We start from the raw sequence: 22,770 nt of genomic DNA on the forward strand, positions 1-22,770 counted from the left end.
TAAGCACCCGACTGCACCTCTGCTGATTAGGGGCAAACACCCCTTCAGTTGGTTGTGAAATGGACTTAGTGTGAATAGGTATAAAAAGGCAAATAATAGCAATAATGATAATCAAAATCACAAGAAGAGAAAATGGAAAATGTGGCTATAAAAGACAGTGAAAATTAATAGGAGTTTCACTCTCCTTTCTGGTGGGGCAGTGGGGGGCGGTTGGTGGCGGGGTGGGTAGGGGCAATGAGGGAATCATATGCTATGTCACCTCTGAGAGCAAGGAAATTACAAATTTTCTTTTGAGTTCCAGAATAGGTGATAGGGGTTTGACTTAGAGCCGAGTTGTAACTTGTTCTTCCTGTCCGTCACCCCATTTGTGCATGAGCAGGTCGCAAGCCTCTCCCCAAGTTTCAAATACATCCTCTGAGGAGTCTAAAAGTTTAGAATTTGAGGAGCAGATGCTGGATGCACAGTGGAGAGAGCTGGAACAGGTTAGAGGGCATTCACTGCTCTGAGCAGCGCCCCGGGCTTCCCCTAATTCTACCTCACTGAGGTTAATTTCACTTTGAGAACAGGCCTCTGCTTTCCCTTTCTCCATCTGAGAATATCTGATGTCCTGCCACATATAGTGCTGCTGAGCGATGCCATCCGAAATAGTGTACATTGGCTCTGAACTGGGTTCAGACATATGACCGTTAAACTTGGAGAATAGGAGACCGAGTTTCTTGAGAGAAGGACCCATGAAGGAGCGTTTGCCTGATGACTCGGCTTTTGACTTCCCTTGGGCACCACTGGCTCTTGGCATGGTTCTGATGAGAGGTGGCCCATGGCAGGCCTTTTTCTTGCAGCCTAAATTGAAAGAGACACTCTTGGATTTGGCCCGAGCCCCACCACTGCCATCATTGGTATCATCCCTCTGGGACAGTTCAGTGCTGCTCGCGGAAAAGCTTCTCCTTGAGTGTTTCCTATTTCCTAAGAGGTCTAGTACTTCGTATCGAAAGCTGGAGATGTCCTGCTTTAACTCCTGAGGCAAGAGAGGAGATACATTATGTTAAGAAGGTTGGTCTTTTGTTCAAAATAGGCTCACAGGGTGTCCTTTGGAACGTTCCAGGCTTTGCCTAATGGCAAGTCACAAAGTACACACGCTACCAGAAAAATCTGACATTATTCCAGTACAAGAAAAACATATTAATCATTCTGGAGGCCGGGGTGGCCATTGGCAAAATTGTGCAGTCAGTTAAGCTGATTTCTGATGGTCCCTATCGCAGCGTTAACTAGCAATTAAGGTATTTGCTTAGGGCACTAGCTCTCATAGGCGGATCTGCATACAGAAGGACTGCAGAAGAGGAAAAGGCTTTTAGGACCCCAAGGAATAAAACTAAGGAAGTGGAACATGTCAGGTTAGAGACTGTTGTTTGAGGACAGGGGTTCCCTGTCCACTCATGTCCCCAGGAAATGTCTTCTATCTGTAACTGGCTGCCTAGATGCTAGATTGTTCCTTTAATGTTTATTTTTGAGAGAGAGCATCCAAGTGGGAGGGACAGTGACGAGGAGGGGATAGAGGGTCCCAAGCAGGCCCCAGGCTCCGTGCTGTCAGTGAGGAGCCTGATGCAGGGCACAAACCCAAGAACCATGAGATCATGACTGGAGCTGAAGTCAGATGCTTAACCAACTGAGCGACGCAGATGCCCCTAATTTTTCATTTAAAAACCACCTTTTCAAAGCTTAAGTTGGAACATTTTGCTCTCCTGCTTAAAACTGTTTAGTAACTTGTCACTGACTTTGGGTAAAAGTAGAAATGCCATTCCAAGGACTGCAAGGTTTTTCAAGGCCTGGTACCTAGCCATCTCTCCCATTTCAGCTCTCCGTACTCTTTCCTCAGGCTGTCTACTATCCACCTGCATAGACATTCTCTCTTGCCTCTGGGCCTTTGCCTGTGCTTTTCTCTGTGTCCACAGCACCCTGTGTTGATCCTGTTAGAAGACCCAGTCATTTGTCACCTTCTCTTGTTACTGTGTGCCACTCCACAAGAGTAGGGGCTGGTTACATCTTGCTCATCACTGTACCCCAGCACCCAGTAGAGTGCTTGGCACATAGCAAGCCCTCACTAGATGACTTCCATCTGTGGCTTAGGATAACTGCCTTTTTATGTTCCTTAGAAAATGTACCTGTGTTCTAAGGTAGGGGTCCTCAATCACTTGCCATGGTGAGAGCCTCGGTTGTTTGGGGCTGTCCTGTGCATTGTGGGATGTTTAGTAGCAATCTCAGTCTCCACCCGCTATATGCCATTGGCACACATGTCTGGTGTGACAACCAAAATTGTCCCCAGACATTGTCCCTGATTGAGAATCACTGCTTTGAGCTCATGCCAGTATCAGGAGAGTTTTAATGTTTAGTGGTAGGGTTTATTAAATCTGAGATCTAAAGGGTGCCAGAGTGACTCAGTTGCTTGGTTAAGTGTTTCACTTTGGCTCAGGTCGTGATCTCATGGTTAATGGGTTTGAGCCCTGCGTCAGGCTCTGGGCTGACAGCTCAGAGGCTGGAGTCTGCTCCCCATTCTGTCTTTCTGTCTCTGTGCCTCCCCTGCTTGTGCTCTTTCTCTAAAATAAATAAACATTTTAAAAAATGAAAAAAAATCTTAGATTTAATAATGGATTGGTAGGTCTTCATCTTGTATCTTAAGAAGGCCTTTACATTTCCAGGCATCTTCCTTTTGCTATCTTGCCCCTCTTGATACATTCTTGCCACATCATTCTAATTCAATTTCCACACTGCGAGACACCCAGAATATTAAAAGAATAAGGCAAATGTCTTTCATCCATAAAGCTGATTGTGGTAAGAGACATGGTGAAATCTTTCAGTGTTCTGGGGGACAGACCACTCTGAGAGAAAATAAAAATTCTAGCTGGTTTTGCTGGATTATAGGAGGTTGAAATTATCACCATAAACCTCAAACATGGTAAAAATGAAAAGATGTTTAAGAAATGTGAAATGAGAAATTCAAGCACTTTGTGATTAAATCACCTTAAAATTTTCTTCTGTCAATCCCTCGTTCGTTTTGGAATTTCTTATCATAGCAGCCACGTATCTTTTGACTAAATTCCTGATAACTTCCTGGAAATTAACAACAACAATAACAACAAAAACACACATAAAGAGGCATTCAGTTTTCTTCTCAGGCTCTCAGTAAAGTAAGAAACACATGAGAGAAATAAAGTATGCTTAGACTGTCTTTGCAATAGAACATTCTCCCAGGATCCAGTCATTTTCCGCAAAAACCCAGTTAAGGCCATTGGCTAGACGAGTTACTGTGCGTCCAAATTTCGTGGTAGAGTGGACCCATAAGAGCAGATTCACCCAAAGGGAAAATTTTCCGCCCACACATAAAGCAAACACAGATCCACATTTATAGAATAATGAGAACAGAATAATCCTTGAATGGTCATCGTCAATACCCTTCCTCTTTCAAGCTGTATTAAACTTTAACCTCCTAGTAAGATAAGAGTTCTTCCTCTTATAAAATTGAGGAAGATATTCTTCGGTGTCACAAAGTCTACTGATTTCAATGTCCACTAATTACATAACCAGATATTTATTTATTTTGTTATTTAGTAGGCTCCACGCTCAACATGGGGCTCAAATTCACGATCCTGAGATTAAGAGTCATATGCTCTACTGACTGAGCCAGCCAGCCACCCAAGTCCAGATATTTTTCGTTAAGTCAATGTACACTTCTCCTTCACAAGGATAGCCTCTTTTCGCTTAGTCTCCTGGGGATGGCACACACCTGGCCACTCCGCTTTGTATCAGTAATGGTGATGCGATGCGGCAGGCACTGTGCCAGGCCACACATACACACAGGCACGCATGCACATGCACACTTAATCGTACATACATGTTCACCACTCAATTGTCAGAACAACACTGTGAGTTAAGTGTTCACCCCCATTTCACAGATGAGGAAACTGAGGCTCGCTGAGGTTAAGTAACTTGTGCAAGGTCACACAAGTGACCAAGAACTATTGTGCTTAGTCCCTGGGATGAGCTTTACCTGATAATGTTGATTCTGTATTAGGCTGTCAGCGTGGCGTTCCTGTAAGTGAAAATGGACAGAGAGCTCACATCAGTGGTCTCCCAGCAACCCATCCACTCGAATATATTTCTAAATATTAGGACTGTAGAATAACACAGGAGCTCCTGCCTGACAAGCCCCGGAGTATTGGGAGGTTAAAGTGATTTTATCATGTTTAATATAGGGACTGTCACTAAGGGCATGTGTGTGGGAAGATAGAAAACAGTTCTGTTTAAAAAGGAACATAATTTTTAAAAGCCTTACTGTGAAGCTTCTCAAGTTGTGCCTCCTCCGTCTTCCATCAGGGTCTCTTTTGGGGCAGAAGGTGTTGTTGAACCAGTTACCAAGGTAGAGAAATGACTTGGGACTGGGGATGATATTGAAAGGAGGTGGCAAGGTGCCGCCTTCATCGAAGTAACTCATCCAGAGTTTTGTCCTTGCAAACTTCCACTCAATATCGGCATGATCCTATGAAAGAGAGAATTCAAGAGTACGGGATGGGAAACTGCAGAATGCACACATGACACATTCTAAAAGTTTTGTTTGCTTCTATAGGGGATAGTCTGTCCGTAGGTATAAAAACTCAAATTACACACAGTCTAGGACCTGGTAATCGTACTTTTAGAGATTTATCTTATCCTTATACTTGCAAAAAGATGTATGCACTGGGTTGTTCCTTGTAGCACTGAAGCTTGTCTTAGCAAAACAGCCAGCAACAGCCTAAATATCCAACAATGGGGGACGGGGACCTGGGTGGCTCACTCGGTTGAGAGACTGACTCTTGGTTTCAGCTTAGGTCATGATCTCACAGTTCGTGAGCTCGTGTGCCACCGGGCTTCAAACTGACAATGCAGAGCCTGCTTGGGATTCTTCCTCCCTCTCTCCCTGCCCCTTCCCTGACCTCAGTCTCTCAAAAAAAACAAATAAACTTAAAAAAATTAAAACCCCCCAAAATACCATCTAGACTGAATCATACAGTAGATAACACTTTGAGACTGGCTTTGAGATTCATCTATGTTCCATTTTACTGCCGAGTGGTTTTCCATTATGCGGCTGTACCACGGTTTCTTCATTCACTTCTTGAAGAACATTCGGGTTGTTTCCAGTTTTAGCAATTATGAATAGAGCTGCTTTGAACATTCATGCACAGAGTTTTGTTGAACGTAAATTTAACCTCTCTAGCTTAACTAGCTAGGGTGGTATTGCCGAGTTATGTGGTAAGTGTACATTTAACTTTAGAATCAACTGCCAGACTGTCTTCCTGAGTGGCTGTGTGGCTTTTCATTCCCTTGCTCTGAGACTTCCTTAGCATTTGTCAAGTTTTTATTCTTTTTATTATGTTTTTAATTCCAGCTCATTAACATACAGTGTTATATTAGTTTCAGATATACAATATAGTGACTCAACTCTCCTATCTGTCACCTTGTGCTCATCATGACAAACCACATGGCAGGTTCTTAAAGTTGCTCCATTCTAACAGATGAGTAATTGGATCTCATTATGCTTTTAAGATGCACTTCCCAAACAGTGAATGATGTCAAATGTCTTTCCATATGCTTATTTAATACCTATATATCCTCTGTAGTGAAGCATCTGTGCAGACCCTTTGTCCATTTTTATTGCATTGTTTTCTTACAGGTGGATTTTGATAGTTTTTTTTTTTTAAATATATAGGCATACCTTGGATGTAGTTTTGGTTCCAGACCATTACAATAAAGCTAATATTTGCAATAAAGTGAGTCAAATGAATTTTTTGGTTTCGTAGTGTATATAAAAGTTATGTTTACACTATACTGTCATCTTAAAAATATTTTTTAATGTTTATTTATTTTTGAGAGAAAGACAGAACATGGGTGGGGGAGAGGCAGAGAGAGAGGGAGACAAAGACTCTGAAGCAGGCTCCAGGCTGTGAGCTGTCAGCACAGAGCCGGATGTAGGGCTCAAACCCACAAATCACAGGATCATGACCTGAACCGAAAGTGGACACTTAACTGACTGAGCCACCCAGGCACCCTTATAGTGTCATCTTTTAAGTGTGCAATAGCATTATGTTAAAAAAAAAACAAGGTGCATAGTTTAGTTAGGAAGTACTTAATTGTTAAAAAATGGAAACCATCGGGGCGCCTGGGTGGCCTAGTAGGTTGAGCTTCCGACTCTTGGTTTCAGCTCAGGTCTGATCTCACGGTACTAATCTCCGCCTTGTCATCATGGAGCCTGCCTGGATTTTTCTCTCTCACTCTGCCCCTTCCCCGCTTATGTGTTCTCTTTCTTTCTCTATCTGTCTCTCAAAAAAAAGAGATCACAGATCACTGTAACAAATATAATAACAATGAATATGTTTGAAATATTGCAAAAATTACCAAAATGTGAGACAGAGACAAGAAGTCAGCAAATGCTGTTGGAAAAGTGGAGGTGATGGACTTGCTTGATGCAAGGTTGCCATAAACCTTAAATTTGTAAAAAGCAGCATCGTTGAAGCACAATAAAACGAGGTATGCCTGTGTATACAAGTTCTTTGTCAGGAATGTGACTTACAAATGTTTTCTCGCAGTCTGCATCTTATCTTTTCATACACTTAACAGTGTTTTTCATAGAGCAAACTGTATTAATTTCAATGAAGTGATATTTATCACTGCTGGACTAACGATCTCAGTCCCTTTCTATGTATTGGCTAAAGACCTTCCTCAGCTCCTAGCTTCTCCTTAAGACAGCTCCTAACATGGCAGCCGGCTTCACTTGGGGATAGTGAATGAGAAAAGCCATGGTCTTCATGTAACCTAATCTCTGAAGTGACATCACTTTTATCGTATTCTATGTGTTAGAATTGAGTCCCTAGGTCTAGCCCACACTCCAGGAGAACAGGCTGTATAAGGGTTCAAATGCCAGGAAGTGGGGATCAGTGGGGGGCCATCCCAGAGGCTTCTTACCACAGTTTTACTTCCCAGAAATGGGGAAACTTAATATCTGTAATCTTGAGTAACAAATCCCTTTCTACGCCATGTGATTTGTTAATCTTTGCTTTCTATAAAACATAGGGGAACCTAATCAAATTGTCAAATGATAGATTATTAAAATATTATTTTACAAAAAATAATTATATGACCTTTTGGCATGTAACTCTCAGTTCAAGAAAACTGAGTGACAATGGCATAATAAAACTGACCATTCACATATACTTATTGATAAGAAAAGGTTTCTTAGCACTTACTTTCATAAAAATAGAAAACTCTAGTTGATGCTGAATTTTGTTCCTAGATATTCCTTAATATTCTATGGATATAATAACTAGTTGGATGAAACCCCTACTCACATATTTGAGAAATACATTTCCAATAAAAATGTATTTTTATGTCTTAAAGTTATTTACCAAAATTTGTATTATATTTGTGTTTCTTGAGCTGTTTTGGACTGCTAATCATTGAATCGTAACTAAATTCAAAAGAAATGTTTTAAGGATGCGTAGGTAGCTCAGTCAGTTAAGCGTCTTAACTCTTGGTTTCAGCTCAGGTCATGATCTCAAGGTTTGTGAGTTTGAGCACCACATTGGGGTCTGTGTTGGCATCACAGAGCCCACATGGGATTCTCTGTCTCCCTCTCTCTCTCTGCCCCTCCCCCGCTTGCTTTCTATCGCTCTCAGAAAAATAAACTTAAAAAAACTGAAATGTTTTAACATTTATTACATTCTGACTGCAGGAAATAAAAAATTAAAATTTAATTTGTATTTTTGTTATGAAGAAATATTGTAGGGTGATCAATAGTCATAAAATATTTAAAACAAAAATTTTATAACATTAGGATAAAATCCTGTGGGGATGTGAATGGAAAGAAGAATTCAAGGAATAGGGAATGATGTAAACTTTCCGCCCTTAAAGATTTTAGCCATTTAATGTATAAATACATGCTTAGGAGTATCAAATCTCTGTGGCATTCAGATTCCATTGGATACATTTAAATGAGTGACTAGATAGTTTTATTTTTAAATTAAATTAAATTAAATTAAATTAAATTAAATTAAATTTAATTTAATTTCAGTAGGATTCATGCCCAGTGCAGAGCCCAACTCAGGGCTCAAACTCACAACCCTGAGATCAAGCCCCTGAGATCAAAATCTGAGCTGAGATCAAGATTTGAACAGCTAACCAACCAACTGAGCCACCCAGGTGCCCTTGGATAGTTTTATTTTAAATATCAAAATTTACCATATTCCTGAAATTTGCACGCACACACACACACACGCACACACACACACACACACACAGAGTTATCGCTATAGTAACTATCACTGTCCTAGAATCCTTCGTTGAGAGACAATGATGCTGTAGGCAAGCTGGCATGCAGAGGAAGATGGGGGTAAGGGCAGCATGAAATCGTGAAGGGTAGCCTGCCATTGTGGAAAGAGCAGAGGTTTTGTAGTTCAGCAGACCAGGGTTTGAAATCCTGTTTTTCTATTTATTAGCTGTGTGACTTCAGACCGATCAATCCCAGTCTCTGACTAATGGTTTTCTCAAATGTTAAAGTCGAGGAAAGTACCTACCAACCTGAATTGCTGTAGAAATCAATGTAAAGGGGCGCCTGGTGGTTCAGTAGGTTAAGTGTCTGACTTTGGTTAGGTTGTGACCTCATGGTTCCTGAGTTTGAGCCCCACGTCGGGCTCTGTGCTGTCAGCTGCTTTGGATTCTGTCTGTCTCTCTCTTTCTCCCTCTCCCTTGCTCTCTCTCTCTCTCTCTCTCTCTCTCTCTCTCTCTCTCAAAACAAATAAACAACAAAAAGAAATCAATGTAACATGCCTAGGCCTGCTATGTAGTAAGACCTATATAATTGTTGGTTCCTTCCACTAATGTCTGAGCCAAAAACACCAGAAACGAACCTTGAATTTTCATTTTATCCTTTGATGGCCCCAAATAGCCAGTCTTTCATCGATGGCATGTTTCCATAGTTCTAGAAAATGAAGTAGCTATTCAATAAGTATTGCTTAAGATGAACTGAGTCACATTTTCAAACTTGCCTAGATATCCTGGTATCTGGAAATGCTGTTCTTTTTTAAACCTTGAGTGAAGTAAGCTTTTGTTTATGTGTGTTTTAAACACTAAGAAGTAAAGTCCTTCTGTAAAAAAAATAGTTGTCTAAAATTCTGAGGGACAAAAAACATTTGATCTCAACGAGTCATATGGTGGGTGAAGTTATAAACTATAGGCACCTTTTTGAGCTTGCAGGGCATGCTGATGTTGCTCTTTGCCCCTACTCCATTTAAGTGGAGGATATGATTTTGGCTAAGCATTTTGAAAGCAACTCAAGGACCCCAGTTGCTACCATTCCATTCCCCTAGTGCTCAGGTGAGGTCAGGTCGGGAATTACCATGTAACTTAGCAGAAAAGTTACTGCAAATTATTGTCTCAATAGTCCTTTTCCATTCATTTATCATGTATCAATTCATGACCCATCTAATCCCCATTCTTTGATTCTTACGTTGAGCAACTAACTACTATATCCCAGGTACTCTGGTAGGTGCTGGGTATAGAGCAAAGACTGTCCAGTACTGGTGGTAGGAATATGATACTGAATGTAATTAGTGTACAGAATTTACACCTGGATCCTGACACTCTGGAAATAATAGACCATGTGGCAGGATTAAACAGTGTGAGCTACAAAGTGATTAGTAAGTATACATTCATAATTCATTCATTCATTCATCAAATATATATAGATGCTAGGTGTTAAGATTGTAGCAGTGAACAGGGGCGCCTGGGTGGCTCAGTCGGTTAAGCCTCCGACTTCGGCTCAGGTCAGATCTCACGTTCGTGGGTTTGAGCCCCGCATCAGGCTCTGTGCTGACAGCTAGCTCAGAGCCTGGAGCCTGCTTCCGGTTCTGTGTCTCCTTCTCTCTCTGCCCCTCCCCCTCTCATGCTCTGTCTCTCTCTGTATCAAAAATAAATAAAAAACATTAAAAAAAGAATTAAGATTGTAGCAGTGAACAATATGGACAAAGAGATGATTTGATTTGGCATGTAGAAATCTGTTTTATTTTCAATCCTGGATCTAATGTGAATTGCAAGTTTACAGATTGGTTTTTGTAGTTGTATTTGTCTAAAGCATCCCTAAATGAATGATGACCTAAAGATTTTTATATATGTGCATGGGGCTAGTTTTTCACCTTATGTGGTGGATATATCACACATTGGCTTTTTCTTTGGCTATTTTCAGTGTTTGGTGGTGATGCATTCTCCTACTCTCTGCCCTATTCTTTCTACTCAACTGTTACTATTGAACATTCTCCAAGATTCGTCCCTGGTAGGGTTCTGTGTGTAAGCTATACCTACACAACCATAGGTGGTGGTCCTTCCTTTTCCATACTTTCTAAAATTTTCAGGATTTTTGTGCTACCACAATGTATTCTTAATGACACACAGATTTACATGTGTGTTCTAGTTCATGTGCGTGCCCTCCATTGCTTTTGCAATCATCAGGTCCTGTGGAGCAGGCCAGGGCTTCTATTTATTTTATCTCCTTTCACTGTCCCAGTGTAAGGTACTGAGACTGAAGGGCATACCTTCAAACGCTGTTGACTAGGTCCAATTCTGAGCACATGGCCACAGCTAGGGCAAATGTACATGTCTGTTCAATTTCACATTTTTCAAAAAAATCTAATCTCAAGGTTCTTTTCCTTGCAATCAAACTACAAGGCACATTTCTTCCCAGCTTTGACAAATTCTTATACACTCCCTTAGATCTCCTGCCAGCAACCATCTTGCCTTAACAAATTAGAAAGCTTTATAACATAATGCGAAGGGAGAGTGGCAGGCATCGACACAGAAGAGTGGAGCTAATAATAACCTTTAAGGAGAAAAGCTACTCTCAGGAATCTTGGGCCCAATGGCAGGCTTGTCAGAGGGTTATTTTGAGTTCGGGAATATTTGGGCATTTTTCACATTAACTCATAGCTGCTTACTTCATTTGGGCATAAGACCAGCTCTGATTCTCTATGATGGATAAGCAACACAAATTGCTGCAGCATACACACCCCAAACTTCCCTGGCATTTCAAGGGAAGTTTACCTCACTTGGAGTGCTTTCTCCTCCTGGTAAAATTCAGGGCATGCTTCTCAAATGTTGGTGTGCCTATGGGGCATTTGTTAAAAATGCACATTTCTGGACCTCACCCAATGTTATACAGTATACTGTGGTTTCGCTTTCTGGCTAAAAATGCAATTTTAAAAAAGATGTAAGCATTTAAAATATATCATAGTTTTTGCAAGTTCATCTTTGTTTTATTTAATTCATTTAAAAAATAGGGGTTCCTGGGTGGCTCAGTCAGTTGAGCATCCGACTTTGGCTCAGATCATGATCTCACGGTTCATGGGTTTGTGCTCCGTGTTGAGCTCTGCACACAGAGCCTGCTTGTGGTTCTCTGTCTTCCTCTTTCTCTCTGCACCTCTTCTCAAAAATAAATAAATAAACATTTAAAAATACATACAGGAATCTTCAGAATATGGAGGTAGTCCAAGTCTCTTGGAAGCCCTGAAGTAGAGATAGTCCCCTCAGTGACTATCACCATTCCTTCCCATGCCCTCACCTCCAGCTTATTACATATGTGTAGTGCTTTAGAGGAGAGTCAGCTTCCTGTCACTAAAGATAATGGTCCTCCTCTCTTTCGCAAAGTTGGTAGGTGGTTAGAATCTCCTGTTTAAATCATTCTGGGGTCTGCTGGGATTGACTTTGATATTGGTTTATCTACTTTAGGGCCCTGTAGGTCAAGTGCACAAACTCAGCTACAGAACACCAGGGCATAAATAAGAGCCCTTTGTCCAGTACCAACTCACTGTCCATCTTTTGTCCCCAACTTACCTCCCACCCTAGTAATGAGGCCCCCTGAATAGCCCAATTAGCTTTGTCAAACTGCAGGAGGGGGTGTTGCAAACAGGTCTTTCTCCCTACTGAACATATGTAGTTGTCTAAAGGCAGCCACTGGGTCTGTCCCTCCCCACCTCCACCCCTTCCTAGACATGAAACAACTGTGAATCCCTCTCCCCAATTATGTTGCTAAGTGGTTGGAATTACTGCTTTGACCATTCAGGGACTTGGTGTGTGTTACCTTTATACTGGTTACGCAGCTCCCAACCCTGTACCGACCTCAACGTTAGTGCACAAATTCAGGGGCTAAACGTCAGAACCCATGGTCTAGCGTGCTCATGTTCCCACCTCCTCTCACATTCCATTGCTGAGAACAACCACTATCTTGCCTTATTGTTTCAAGACTGGTCCCGGCTGTTTGCATATGGGGACCAGAAAGCAGGGAAGGCACGACAAAAGAGAATTTATTTGAGCTGGGCCTTGATAGACTGGCAGGATTCCTCTAGGCAGAGGTGGAGGGAAAGAAGTTTCCAGAAAGAGGCAACACTATGAAAAGTGAGGAAAGCTTGAGCGCAGCCATTGAAGTCAAATGAACTACTCAGGATTTGTTGCCATCAGTGGTTCTCAGTGAATATTAGACTTGGCTGGGGTTCTTGCCAAAATGCAGATTCCTGGGCCCCAATTCAGACCTACAAAAAAACCGATGCTGTGGGGATGGGAGACTTGAGAATCTACATTGTTTAACACACTTCCTTGGATGATGTCGACCACAGTTTTGGAAACACAAATTCTCAGATTCCACCTACTAGCTCAGATGTATTCAGCAGTCCAAAGTAGCAGACCAGCATCTCTGCCTCGTCCCTATCTATCCCTATCTTCCCATAGTCACCCATCCTTGTGTTGACAGGACAGTAGGAAGTACATATAGTTCGTACACCCCCAAAGATAATGTCATTAGGCCACCCAATGTTATGCACAAAGCTGGCTTATCAGGCTACTATGAAAGGAATACAGGGTGGAGAAGGAGAAACAGAGGCAGAATTAATAACTGATCGTCTCCCTAACCTTTCCTAATGTGTGCACAACACAGCCAAAGAGATGAAATGGTGGTGGGAAGGATATTTGGTGGTCACTTAGGCTTGGTACTCTCTGGTTTTTCTTTTGGGGGACAGGGTGGTGGAGGCTGATAGTGCTTATTTAACACTGAAGAATTTTTATTTTTTAATTATTTTTATTTTTATTAATTTTTTAAAGTTTATTTATTTATTTTGAGAGGGAGAATCTCAAACAAGCAGGTGCCTGTCAGCACAGAGCAAGACTTGGGGCTCAAAGTCACAAGCCATTAGATCATGACCTGAGCTGAAGTCAGACGCTTAACTGACTGAGACACCCAGGCACCCCTATTTAACACTGCAAATTTTCTTATTTTTCTTTTGGTTTTATTGAGATACAATTGGCATGGAGCACTATATAAGATCTTTTTTTTTTTTTTTTGATAAAGAGAGAGAGTTCACTGGGGTAGGGGGAAGAACAGAGAGAATTTCAAGCAGGCTCCACAGCCAAGCACCCTGCTGGTAGGGCTTGATCTCAGTTCCATGAGATCATGACCTGAGCCAAAATTAAGAGTCAGACACAATTGACTAAGCCATCCAGGTGACCCTAACACCATATAAGATTAAGGTGTACAACACAATGACTTGACTTATGGATACTTACCACCATACATTTAATTAGTATCACCATATAGATACAAAAAAAAAGAAAAAATGTTTTTTCCTTTGTGATAAGAACTTGTAGGATCTACTGTCTTAGCAATTTTCAGTATACACCATTCAGTAATGTTAACTATAGTCTTCATGTTGTAAGTTACATCTCCAGTATTTATTAAAAATTTTTTTTAATGTTTTATTTATTTTTGAGACAGAGAGAGACAGAGAATGAGCAGGGAGGGTCAGAGAGAGAGGGAGACACAGAATCGGAAGCAGGCTCCAGGCTCTGAGCTGTCTGTCAGCACAGAGCCCAACGGGGGCTCGAATCCACGAATGTGAGATCATGACCTGAGCCAAAGTTGGAGGCTTAACCGACTGAGCCACTCAGGCGCCCCCCCCCCCCCGAGTACTTATTTAATCTTATAACTGGAAGTTTGTGCTTTTTGACCACCTACTTCCAATTTCCCTCTCAGGACCACAAATCTGATCTCTTTTCCTATGAATCCTTTTTTTAGTTTAATTTTTATAATTCCACATAGAAGTGAGATCATATGATATTTGTCTTTCTCTTCCTGACTTATTTCACTTAACAGAATGCTCTCAAGGTCCCTGCATGTTGCCGAATGAGAATGTAGCAGGCTGCCTGTACTGAGGACAATAATAGATGGAGAGGGGCGCCTGGGTGGCTCAGTTGGTTAAGCGTCCGACTTTGGCTCAGGTCATGATCTCATGATTTGTGAGTTTGAGCCCTGCATCGGGCTCTGTGCTGATAGCACCAGCCTGCTTGGAATGATCTCTCCCTCTCTCTCTGCTCCTCCCACACTTGTGCTCTCTTTCAAGCACGTGTGCACTTTCTCTCTCTCTCAAAATAAATAAACTTACGAAATAAATAAAAGTGGCAGAAAAACAGACAATTACAAATTGATCTGGTGCATTAGGTCCCTGAGACTCCAGAGGGTCTGTTTCCTATCTTCTAAAAGGGTCCTTCCTGCAAGGTCTTCATAAGCATCGCTGGGTTTTATTTAGAGACCATTTAGTATATGGAACATAAGTGCACTCATAAAAACAATACAGATCACAAACAATGGAGTGTCCTTATGTTTCTCTGATTCACGGCAGGAAAAGTGGCCAACATATTGGTGAGAGCCCTAGATCACCAGAAATCCCTCTTTTTCCGTGGTCCACCTCTGACCCACTCTGCTGCCTTCAAAGAAACCATCTACTTTCTGAGGTTCAGAATGACATATGGGCGGTTTTATGCTATTTAAGTTCTTGTGAAATCAACCAGTGAGATTGCAGTCCCTTACTACCTCCTCTATTGTCATCTTGCCAGTTTTGATTAGTTTCCTCTTCTCTTCGTTTGTTTGTTTACCTATTTACTTATTTTAGAAGGAGAGTACAAGTGGGCGAAGGGCAGCGAGTCAGGGACAGAGGATGTGAAGCAGGGTCAGAGACTGATGCAGGGCTTGAACTCATGAACCGCGAGATCATGACCTGAGCCAAAGCCAGAAGCTCAACTGACTGAGCTACCCAGGTGCCCTGATTGTTTTCTTTCTTGTCTTCCTTGTCCTACCACAAGGTGGGGTGGGGGTGTGGGAAAAAGAAATGAAAGGAAGGCTCAAGGTGACTAGGTGCTGGAAGTTCAAAAATGTGGCTTTTTCCCATTAGACACCTAACACTATCCGTTGTTATGTGAGGAAGGTGGGGCCTCCGTGGAGTAGCACACAGCATAGGAAAGTTCTGATTGAGGAATAGCACCGTACAAGCCTCTGGGCATGTGTATCATATGGACATGTATACCACATACATATGTATATCATATGTGTATCATATGTATATCATAGTTGAGGCTTGGAAATAAACCATGTCACTTTCTCTAGGCCTCCAGTTTATCACTGCAAAAAATTATTCTTGTGCTATCTCAGGGAGTCCTCAAAGAAAATCAGCTCTACTGGGCTCTCAGGACCCACTGAGCTCATGTGATGGGAGAATTGTCCTCCCTACAGCCTCACAAGGGCTTCTGGCCCTCATGGAGAGGAACTACCTTAGTGCTTTCTGGAGCTACTGTCTTCTCTACATAAGTGCTTTCTGGCCAGTGTCAAACACAATGGGCCAGAAAATAAAATGCCCAGTGTTTCACCTTTTAGCTTGCCACTGGGAAAGGGACCTCAGACAACCAGAACTTCACATTTGTCTAGAGATGTATGCTTTTCCAAGCGCTTTCCCATTTCTCACTGGACTCTCACCCCCCACCCTGTGCGGTTGATAGTAAACTGCTTGTTATTTTGTATGTGGCCAGTGAAGTCTACAGAGAGAAATTACTTTTGGAGGTCCCACATCAGGTAAAGCAAATCTACAGTCTGTCTTCTGCCCCCTGCTTCCATTCAAATCTGGTTTGCTTATTCTTTTGGGGGATAATGCTTAGACAAGGATTCAGTGGGATGATGTCTAGAAACATCTTTTTTAAAAAGTATTTTTAAAATATTTATTTGAAGAAAGTGTGAGCAGGGGAGGGGCAGAGAGAGAGAGAGAGGGGGGGGGAGAGAGAGAATCCCAAGCCGGCTCTGTGCTTTTATTGCAGAACTTGATGCAGGGCTTGATTCCATGAACTGTGAGATCATAACCTGAGCCAAAGCCAAGAGTCGGACACTTAGCCAACTGAGCCACACAGGCGCCTCTGGAAACACCTTTAGCATCCTGCCACACCCCATCACCATCAGAAGCTTTGGGTAGCCTGACCTTATTGTGTCCTCATTCCCTGCTCCTCAGTCTCCTGCTGGCTCTTCTGAGTCATGGATATAGGCTCACCAATACCCAGTGAACAAATGCTGCTTAGGCCCTGTCTCGCACCCACAAATTAAGTTGCAACTCAAGGCTTTACCTCTCCAAGAGTCTTCGTAGAATGACTGAAGATGTAATGACCGGAGTAAAAGAGGAGGGGTTTGGGGAATTCTTTTTTCTGTTTCTGTTTTTCTTTCCTAGTCAGGAAATAGAGCTGGCTTATTCTTATCTGTTGGTTCTCAGCTCAAATATCACCTTCTCAAAGCAATGTGCCCTAGGGATGCCTGGATGGCTCAGTTGGTTGAGCGTCAGACTTTTCAGCTCAGGTCATGATCTCACAGTTTGTGAGTTCAAGCCCCCAGTCAGGGTCTGTGCTGAGAGCGTGGAGTTTGGAGCCTGCTTTGAATTCTGTCTCTCCTTCTCTCTCTCTCTGCCCCTCTCCTGCTTGTTCTCTTTCTCTCTCAAAAACAAAATAAAAATATTAAAAAATTTTTAAAAGAGATACCTTACAAGCACCTTGCTGTGTTCTCTCATACCAATCCTCACAAAACACTTTAATAGACTTGTCCCTATTTATTTACTGTTAGGCATCCCACTGGAAGGAAAGTCCATTGAGGTTAGGGATGTTAGTCTTATTCACTACTGCAGTCCTAGAGCCTTTGCTCAGAGTGGGTGAACAATAGATTTTTGTACAAGGAATTCAAAGGCAGATATATAAGTGAAGGTAACATCAGTAATATATATTTTTCAAATATATCATCTTTTTTGTTAAATTTTTGTTCATTTATTTTTGAGAGAGAGAATCTGAAGCAGGCTCCAGGCTCTGAGCTGTCAGCCCAGAGCCTGAGGCAGGGCTTGAACTCATGAACTACAAGATGGTGACCTGAGCTGAAATCAGACACCTAACCAACTGGGCTACCCAGGAACCCCTCAAGCATGTCTTATTTGGTCTTCAGCACAGCATACTGAGGTAGATTCTATTACTATTTCATTATAAATAAGGCTCACCAAAGTGAAGAAACACATCTAAGGACATACAGCTAGGAAGTGGTAGGCCACAATTCAGATCTGGGTTGGGTTGATGGTAGGACCCAAGCTCTTAACCACTACAGTGCCCTGTCTCTCTGGGGAGTATGCTGAGTGGGATTTCACAATAAGCAACAAGTTTGCTCCTGTGTTTCAGAAGGTTCCTGCAAAAGTATAGACACAGAGCCTGCAGATCAGGCTCTAAGAATGTGACAAACAGGTCCCACTATTCACTTGGATAAGCTTCTGTCTGCCCATGTTTCTTTTCCACTTTTTATTTATCAGCTTCTTCTGCTTCTGAAGAGGCCCTTGCAGGGCTCTTGCATTAAGCTGTGTAGATCCTACACTGCACAATTCTGTGAGCACCATTCACAGCAGATGTGGTGGTCCTTGAAGCTCATTGAACTGTTTTTGTCACCTTTTCTGGGGGTTTCCAGAAGTGTAAATTGAGCCTTTCTATCAGGGAGTCATGGATTGTTTGCCTACATGTATCTCTCATTTGGGGAGTAAGAGAACCTATATTCATCGTGGAGGACATAAGCAATTGGATGGTGGTGAGACATCTGGTTTGCTGAGCTCAGCCTGCAGTTTTCAGGAACAACCAGAACTAAGCCAGTCAGGGTTTCCATTCCCGAGCCTGGGCAGAAGAGAGAGCTGTGTCTTCTTGTGTAGTGGGCATGGGAAAATCTACTTGTCTGTCTCCATCTGCTTCCCTTGTCAGGAAGTTACTTTTAACTTTCCAGGCCACATTTCTATTTTCTGGATTGCTTCTTAACATCACTCTAGGAGTCTTGGACTTGGGTTCACCCTGACTGAATTGCTTGCATAGGGCAGCCTCTCAAGTCCTCGTTGAAAGAATGAATTATGGAATGCACAAACTCGCCGTGTATCCTTGATAAAATCTTAACCTTTTGAAGCCTGTTTCTTCATCTGTAACATGCAGATAATATAATCTTTGTGAGGATCAAGTAACACAATATGTGCAAATATGCTTTGGGAACTACAAAGCACTGTGTTACTATAATTATGAAATCCATCATGTAGGCAGATTTCTTTTCAGTTACATAATGCTCCTGCCCATTGCCATAGAAATTTATTCATCTCCAAACACCAAGCACTTGCAATGGATATAAATCCACATTATGCATTTTTAAAAACATGGTTGACAAACTATAGAGCAGGGATTTCCCCAAGCTTCTCTGTATCAATCAGTGAAAAAGTATGTACTGAGTACCTCCTATGTGTTCCACATATTACTAAGCACCAGGGAAATATAAAGAAAATCTAAATAAGAGCCTCTGTCTTCATAGAGCCTCAGTCCACAAAGGTAGAAAAGAGATATATATTGAAACAATTAGAAGAGCAGGCAAATGATTGCCTGCAGGCCTAATCTGACTTGCCACTTGATTTTGAAAGCCTGAGATCTAAGAATGGTGGTAGCATTTCTAAATGATTGAAAAAAAATCAAAAGCAGAATAATATTTTTTACACAAAAATTATATGAATTTCAATTTCAGCACCCATAAATAAAGTTTTATTGGCATACAGTCATGCCCATTTGTTTGTGTATTTCTATGGCTTCTTTTGTGTTAATATTTTTTAATTTTTAGAAAGAGAGAGCACAGGAACCAGATAGAAAGGAAGAGGGAGAGAGGGAATCTTAACCGGGCTCTATACTCAGCACAGAGCCCAATGTGGAGCTGCAGGTCTCAATCCCATTGACCCTGAGATCATGACCTGAGCCGAAATCAAGAATTGGATTCTTAACCGACTGGGCCACCAAGGCACTCCTCCTTTTGTGTTATAATAGCAGAATGGGATAGTTGTGACAAAGATCTTATGTTCTACAAAACCTAAAATATTCACTATTTTCCCCTTTATAGAAAAAAATTGGCCAAGTTCTGTACTAGAGGACAAGAAACTTAGCTTTCGTCAGGTTTGTCAGTTGCTCTTTTGTCACACTTTGAAATATTTTGTTATATGCATTAGCAATTTCTGAATTTGCTAATTTTTTCAATAGATATTAAGTGAGAGCCTACAAGGTGTCAGACACTGTATCCTGGTTAAGGATGGAGGGACTTTAGCATAAAGTATTTTGCATTAGTTAGTTTTCCTGTATGAAATGCATGAAATGAGGTAAGAGAAAAAAAACCTGTAGCAAAATCCTCTAGAAGATTTACTGGGTGCTAGAAACTTCTCCAGGAATCTTTAGGGCTAGGCCAATGAGAACTGTGGGGGAGTTATTTGGGAGGATTCTAATTCTAGTAGTTGAAACCATGTTTGATAATGATTGGTTTTCTAATGAAAGAGGAGATGTACAATACTTTCTTTAACTATGGGAACATTCCAGATATGCCACACTTATTAAGAGTAGCTTACAAAAATTTATAATATTTATTCATTTCTGAGAGACAAAGACAGAGTGCAATTGGCAGAGGGGCAGAGAGAGAGGGAGACACAGAATCTGAAGCAGGCTCCAGGCACTGAGCTGTCAGCAAAGAGCCCCATGTGGGGCTCAAACTCATGGTCCCCGAGATCATGACTTAAGCTGAAGTCAGATGCTCAACAGACTGAGCCACTCAGGCGCTCCTTAAGAGCAGTTTTGAGGGGTGCCTGGATGGCTCGGTCAGTTAAGCGTCAGACTCTTTTTTTTTTTTTTTACATTTTTAAAGATTACTTATTTATTTTGAGAGATGAAGAGGGAGCACACAAATGAAGGAGAGGTGGAGAGAGAGAAAATCCCAAGCAGGCTCTGCACTGTCAGATGCCGGACTTGATCCTACAAACTGTGAGATCATGACCTGAGTCAAAACCAAGAATTGGATCCTAACCAACTGAACCACACAGGTGCCCTCCAAGTGCCAGACTCTTCATTTCAGCTCAAGTCATGATCTCACAGTCATGAGATGGAGCCCCATGTCATGCTCTATGCTGAGCCTGCTTGAGATTCTCTCTCTCTTTCTACCTCTGCTCCCCCCTCTCAAAAAAAGGAGCAGCTTTGAGATGAATATATTTGTCATAAACCTTTTGTGATTAGATCACAAATTTATAGGCCTAAGTACTTGTATATACATTCAAATACCCAGTGGAAATTGGGAAAGAGAACAGAGGAAAAAGCAAAATCCTGTGACAAAAGAAAGGAGGTTAAGAAAGAAAAACAGGGGCACCTGGGTGGCTCAGTCGGTTAAGCGTCCGACTTTGGCTCTGGTCACGATCTCACAGTCCGTGGGTTTGAGCCCAACACTGGGCTCTGTGCTGTCAGCTACCTCAGAGCCTGGAGCCTGTCTTTGGATTTTGTGCCTCCCTCTCTCTCTGACCCTCCCCTGCTCACGCTGTCTCTCTCTCTCTCAAAAATAAATTTAAAAAAATTAAAAAAAAGAAAGAAAAACAATTACCTTTTCTCTTCATTTTTACTCTAGTTTTCTCTTTTAAACAAACACAGATTTGCTTTAACAGCTGATGTAATGTAAGTTTGCTGTTGGGCCTCAAGTCAAAGGCAGAGTAATGCAGTGGGTTGTTACTTCTGATGCTCCTTCTGGGAATTTTGTCTTCTGTGTTGTATCTAAAGACATGTCCTGGTCCATGCTGTCTCACATGGAGCCAGGCTACAACACAGGGCTCTGGTGACCACAGGAAGAGCAAGGCCTTATTAATATTAATAACTCAGAGCTCACATTTAGTTTCTAGACCTCAAGGTGCTCAGAAATTAAAAAACATTTGTATCCTTTAGCTTTCCAGTCAACTGATTCCTGGTGCCCAAAACACTAATAATGGGAATAGGAAGAAGCCAAGAGGAATCCCACTCCCCAACAAGGAACTTTGGGCCAAGGGCATTTGACTTGTCCACAAAGATTATTTGTAGCCTGTGAAGAGAACATTCAGAGACCAGTCCATAAGAAGGCCAGGTCTTACACAAGGAACAATTCCTCCTGAGCCTCGCCTCAAAAATCTTTTTAAATGCAATTGCGGTCATATTTATGGACCCGATTGTCCTCTGATAACTATTATTTGATAGAGCAGCTGAAGGCACCTTTGGCTTGAAGACTGTTGCACAGACCTGATCCTTTGCAAAGCTGTTATGATGGTGACATTTTCCTTCAATGCCTCTAATCTCTCGCTCTCTCTCTGTCCTTTCCCCAGTCTTTTCTGTTATATTTCCGTCATGGTCTCTCTCACTCGCTTGGCCCCCTATGAAAACCTGATCTCAGTAAAGGATCGGACTTCTTTACACTGAGTCACAAGTGACCTATTAACAGCTTAAAACATATTTGCATGATAATTAGGAACAGGTCTTAAAATGAGAGATTTCTAGGTGCCCCTGGGAGGATGTTTGTGAATCCTCTGAGGTTTTCTGTGAAATTTTACCATGTCTGTGCATTTTTCTTGTCCATGTTCGACAGATTTTCAAAGCAATCCATGGCCCCAAAATAGGTTAAGGGCAGTCTCAAGGTAAAGAAATGAAATACAAATAGTGAAATTTGAAACCATGGGTCAATGACTGTAGACCTCCTGAGAACAGGGACTGCATCTGTCTTCTTTACCTGTCACCCTATTGTATCCCCAGTGACAAGAATGTGGTGTAGTCCATTGTAGTATTTCAATAAATATTTGTTAAATTTACTCATTTCATACAAGAGATATTTATTGTTGGGGCTCTAGGTGGCTCAGTTGGTTAAGCATCCGACTTCAGCTCAGGTCATGATCTTGCAGTTGATTGGTTCGTGCCCCACATCAGGCTCTGTGCTGACAGCTTAGAGTCTGGAGTCTGCTTTGGATTCTGTGTCTACCTCTCTCTCTGTCCCTCTTCTGCTCATTCATTCTCTCTCTCTCTCTCTCTCTCTCTCTCTCTCTCTCTCTCTCTCTCTCAAAATAAACATGATTTTTTTTAAAAAAAAAGATATTTATTGTTAAGTGAATGGGTGAAAGAGTAGGGGACATCAACTGGCAGATGGACAGAGGTATTCGTTGGGTGTGAAGCCCTTCTTGTCACTTGCATCCTTGGTTTTGTTTCCATTTGAGACACCTGAGATGGAGTCTCCATGATGGTTAACGATGTTCCTGATAAATATCCAGGACAGGAGCATCTGGGATGCAGGCATCTGCCCTGTTTGGTTGCCTTTTAGCACAGGGGAATGAAACCCACTTCCCTGCACTGTCTTCTTCCTATTCCCCCTGGCATCCTTGTCAGTGACGGGAATCATCGCCAGGTAGCAGCAGGCATCAAAGGCGGCCGGGTGCTGTTGGAAGCAGAGCTGCTGCTCAGCAGAGACCTGCCAAGGTATACCCTCAGCATTTTAAGGTGAGGAGCTCTCGTCCTCAGCAGGGGCGGGCTCCCAGACAGCTT

General features: G+C 42.0%; 1 protein-coding gene across 1 annotated transcript in view; it reads right to left on the bottom strand.

Moving 5' to 3' along the window:
• Nucleotides 1–322: 322 nt before the first annotated feature.
• TRPC5 (transient receptor potential cation channel subfamily C member 5) overlaps nt 323–22,770 on the bottom strand; it is a 153,035-nt gene continuing 130,587 nt past the window's right edge. The window contains exons 8-11 of the mRNA XM_029930258.1: nt 4,328–4,531; nt 4,043–4,084; nt 3,016–3,105; nt 323–1,015 (exon numbers count right to left, since the gene is read on the bottom strand). Coding sequence (XP_029786118.1) covers nt 323–1,015; nt 3,016–3,105; nt 4,043–4,084; nt 4,328–4,531 — 1,029 coding nt within the window. The remainder of the gene's footprint in view (nt 1,016–3,015; nt 3,106–4,042; nt 4,085–4,327; nt 4,532–22,770) is intronic.

The sequence above is a fragment of the Suricata suricatta genome, chromosome X (assembly GCF_006229205.1).
Source record: "Suricata suricatta isolate VVHF042 chromosome X, meerkat_22Aug2017_6uvM2_HiC, whole genome shotgun sequence".
Taxonomy (NCBI): Eukaryota; Metazoa; Chordata; class Mammalia; order Carnivora; family Herpestidae; genus Suricata; species Suricata suricatta.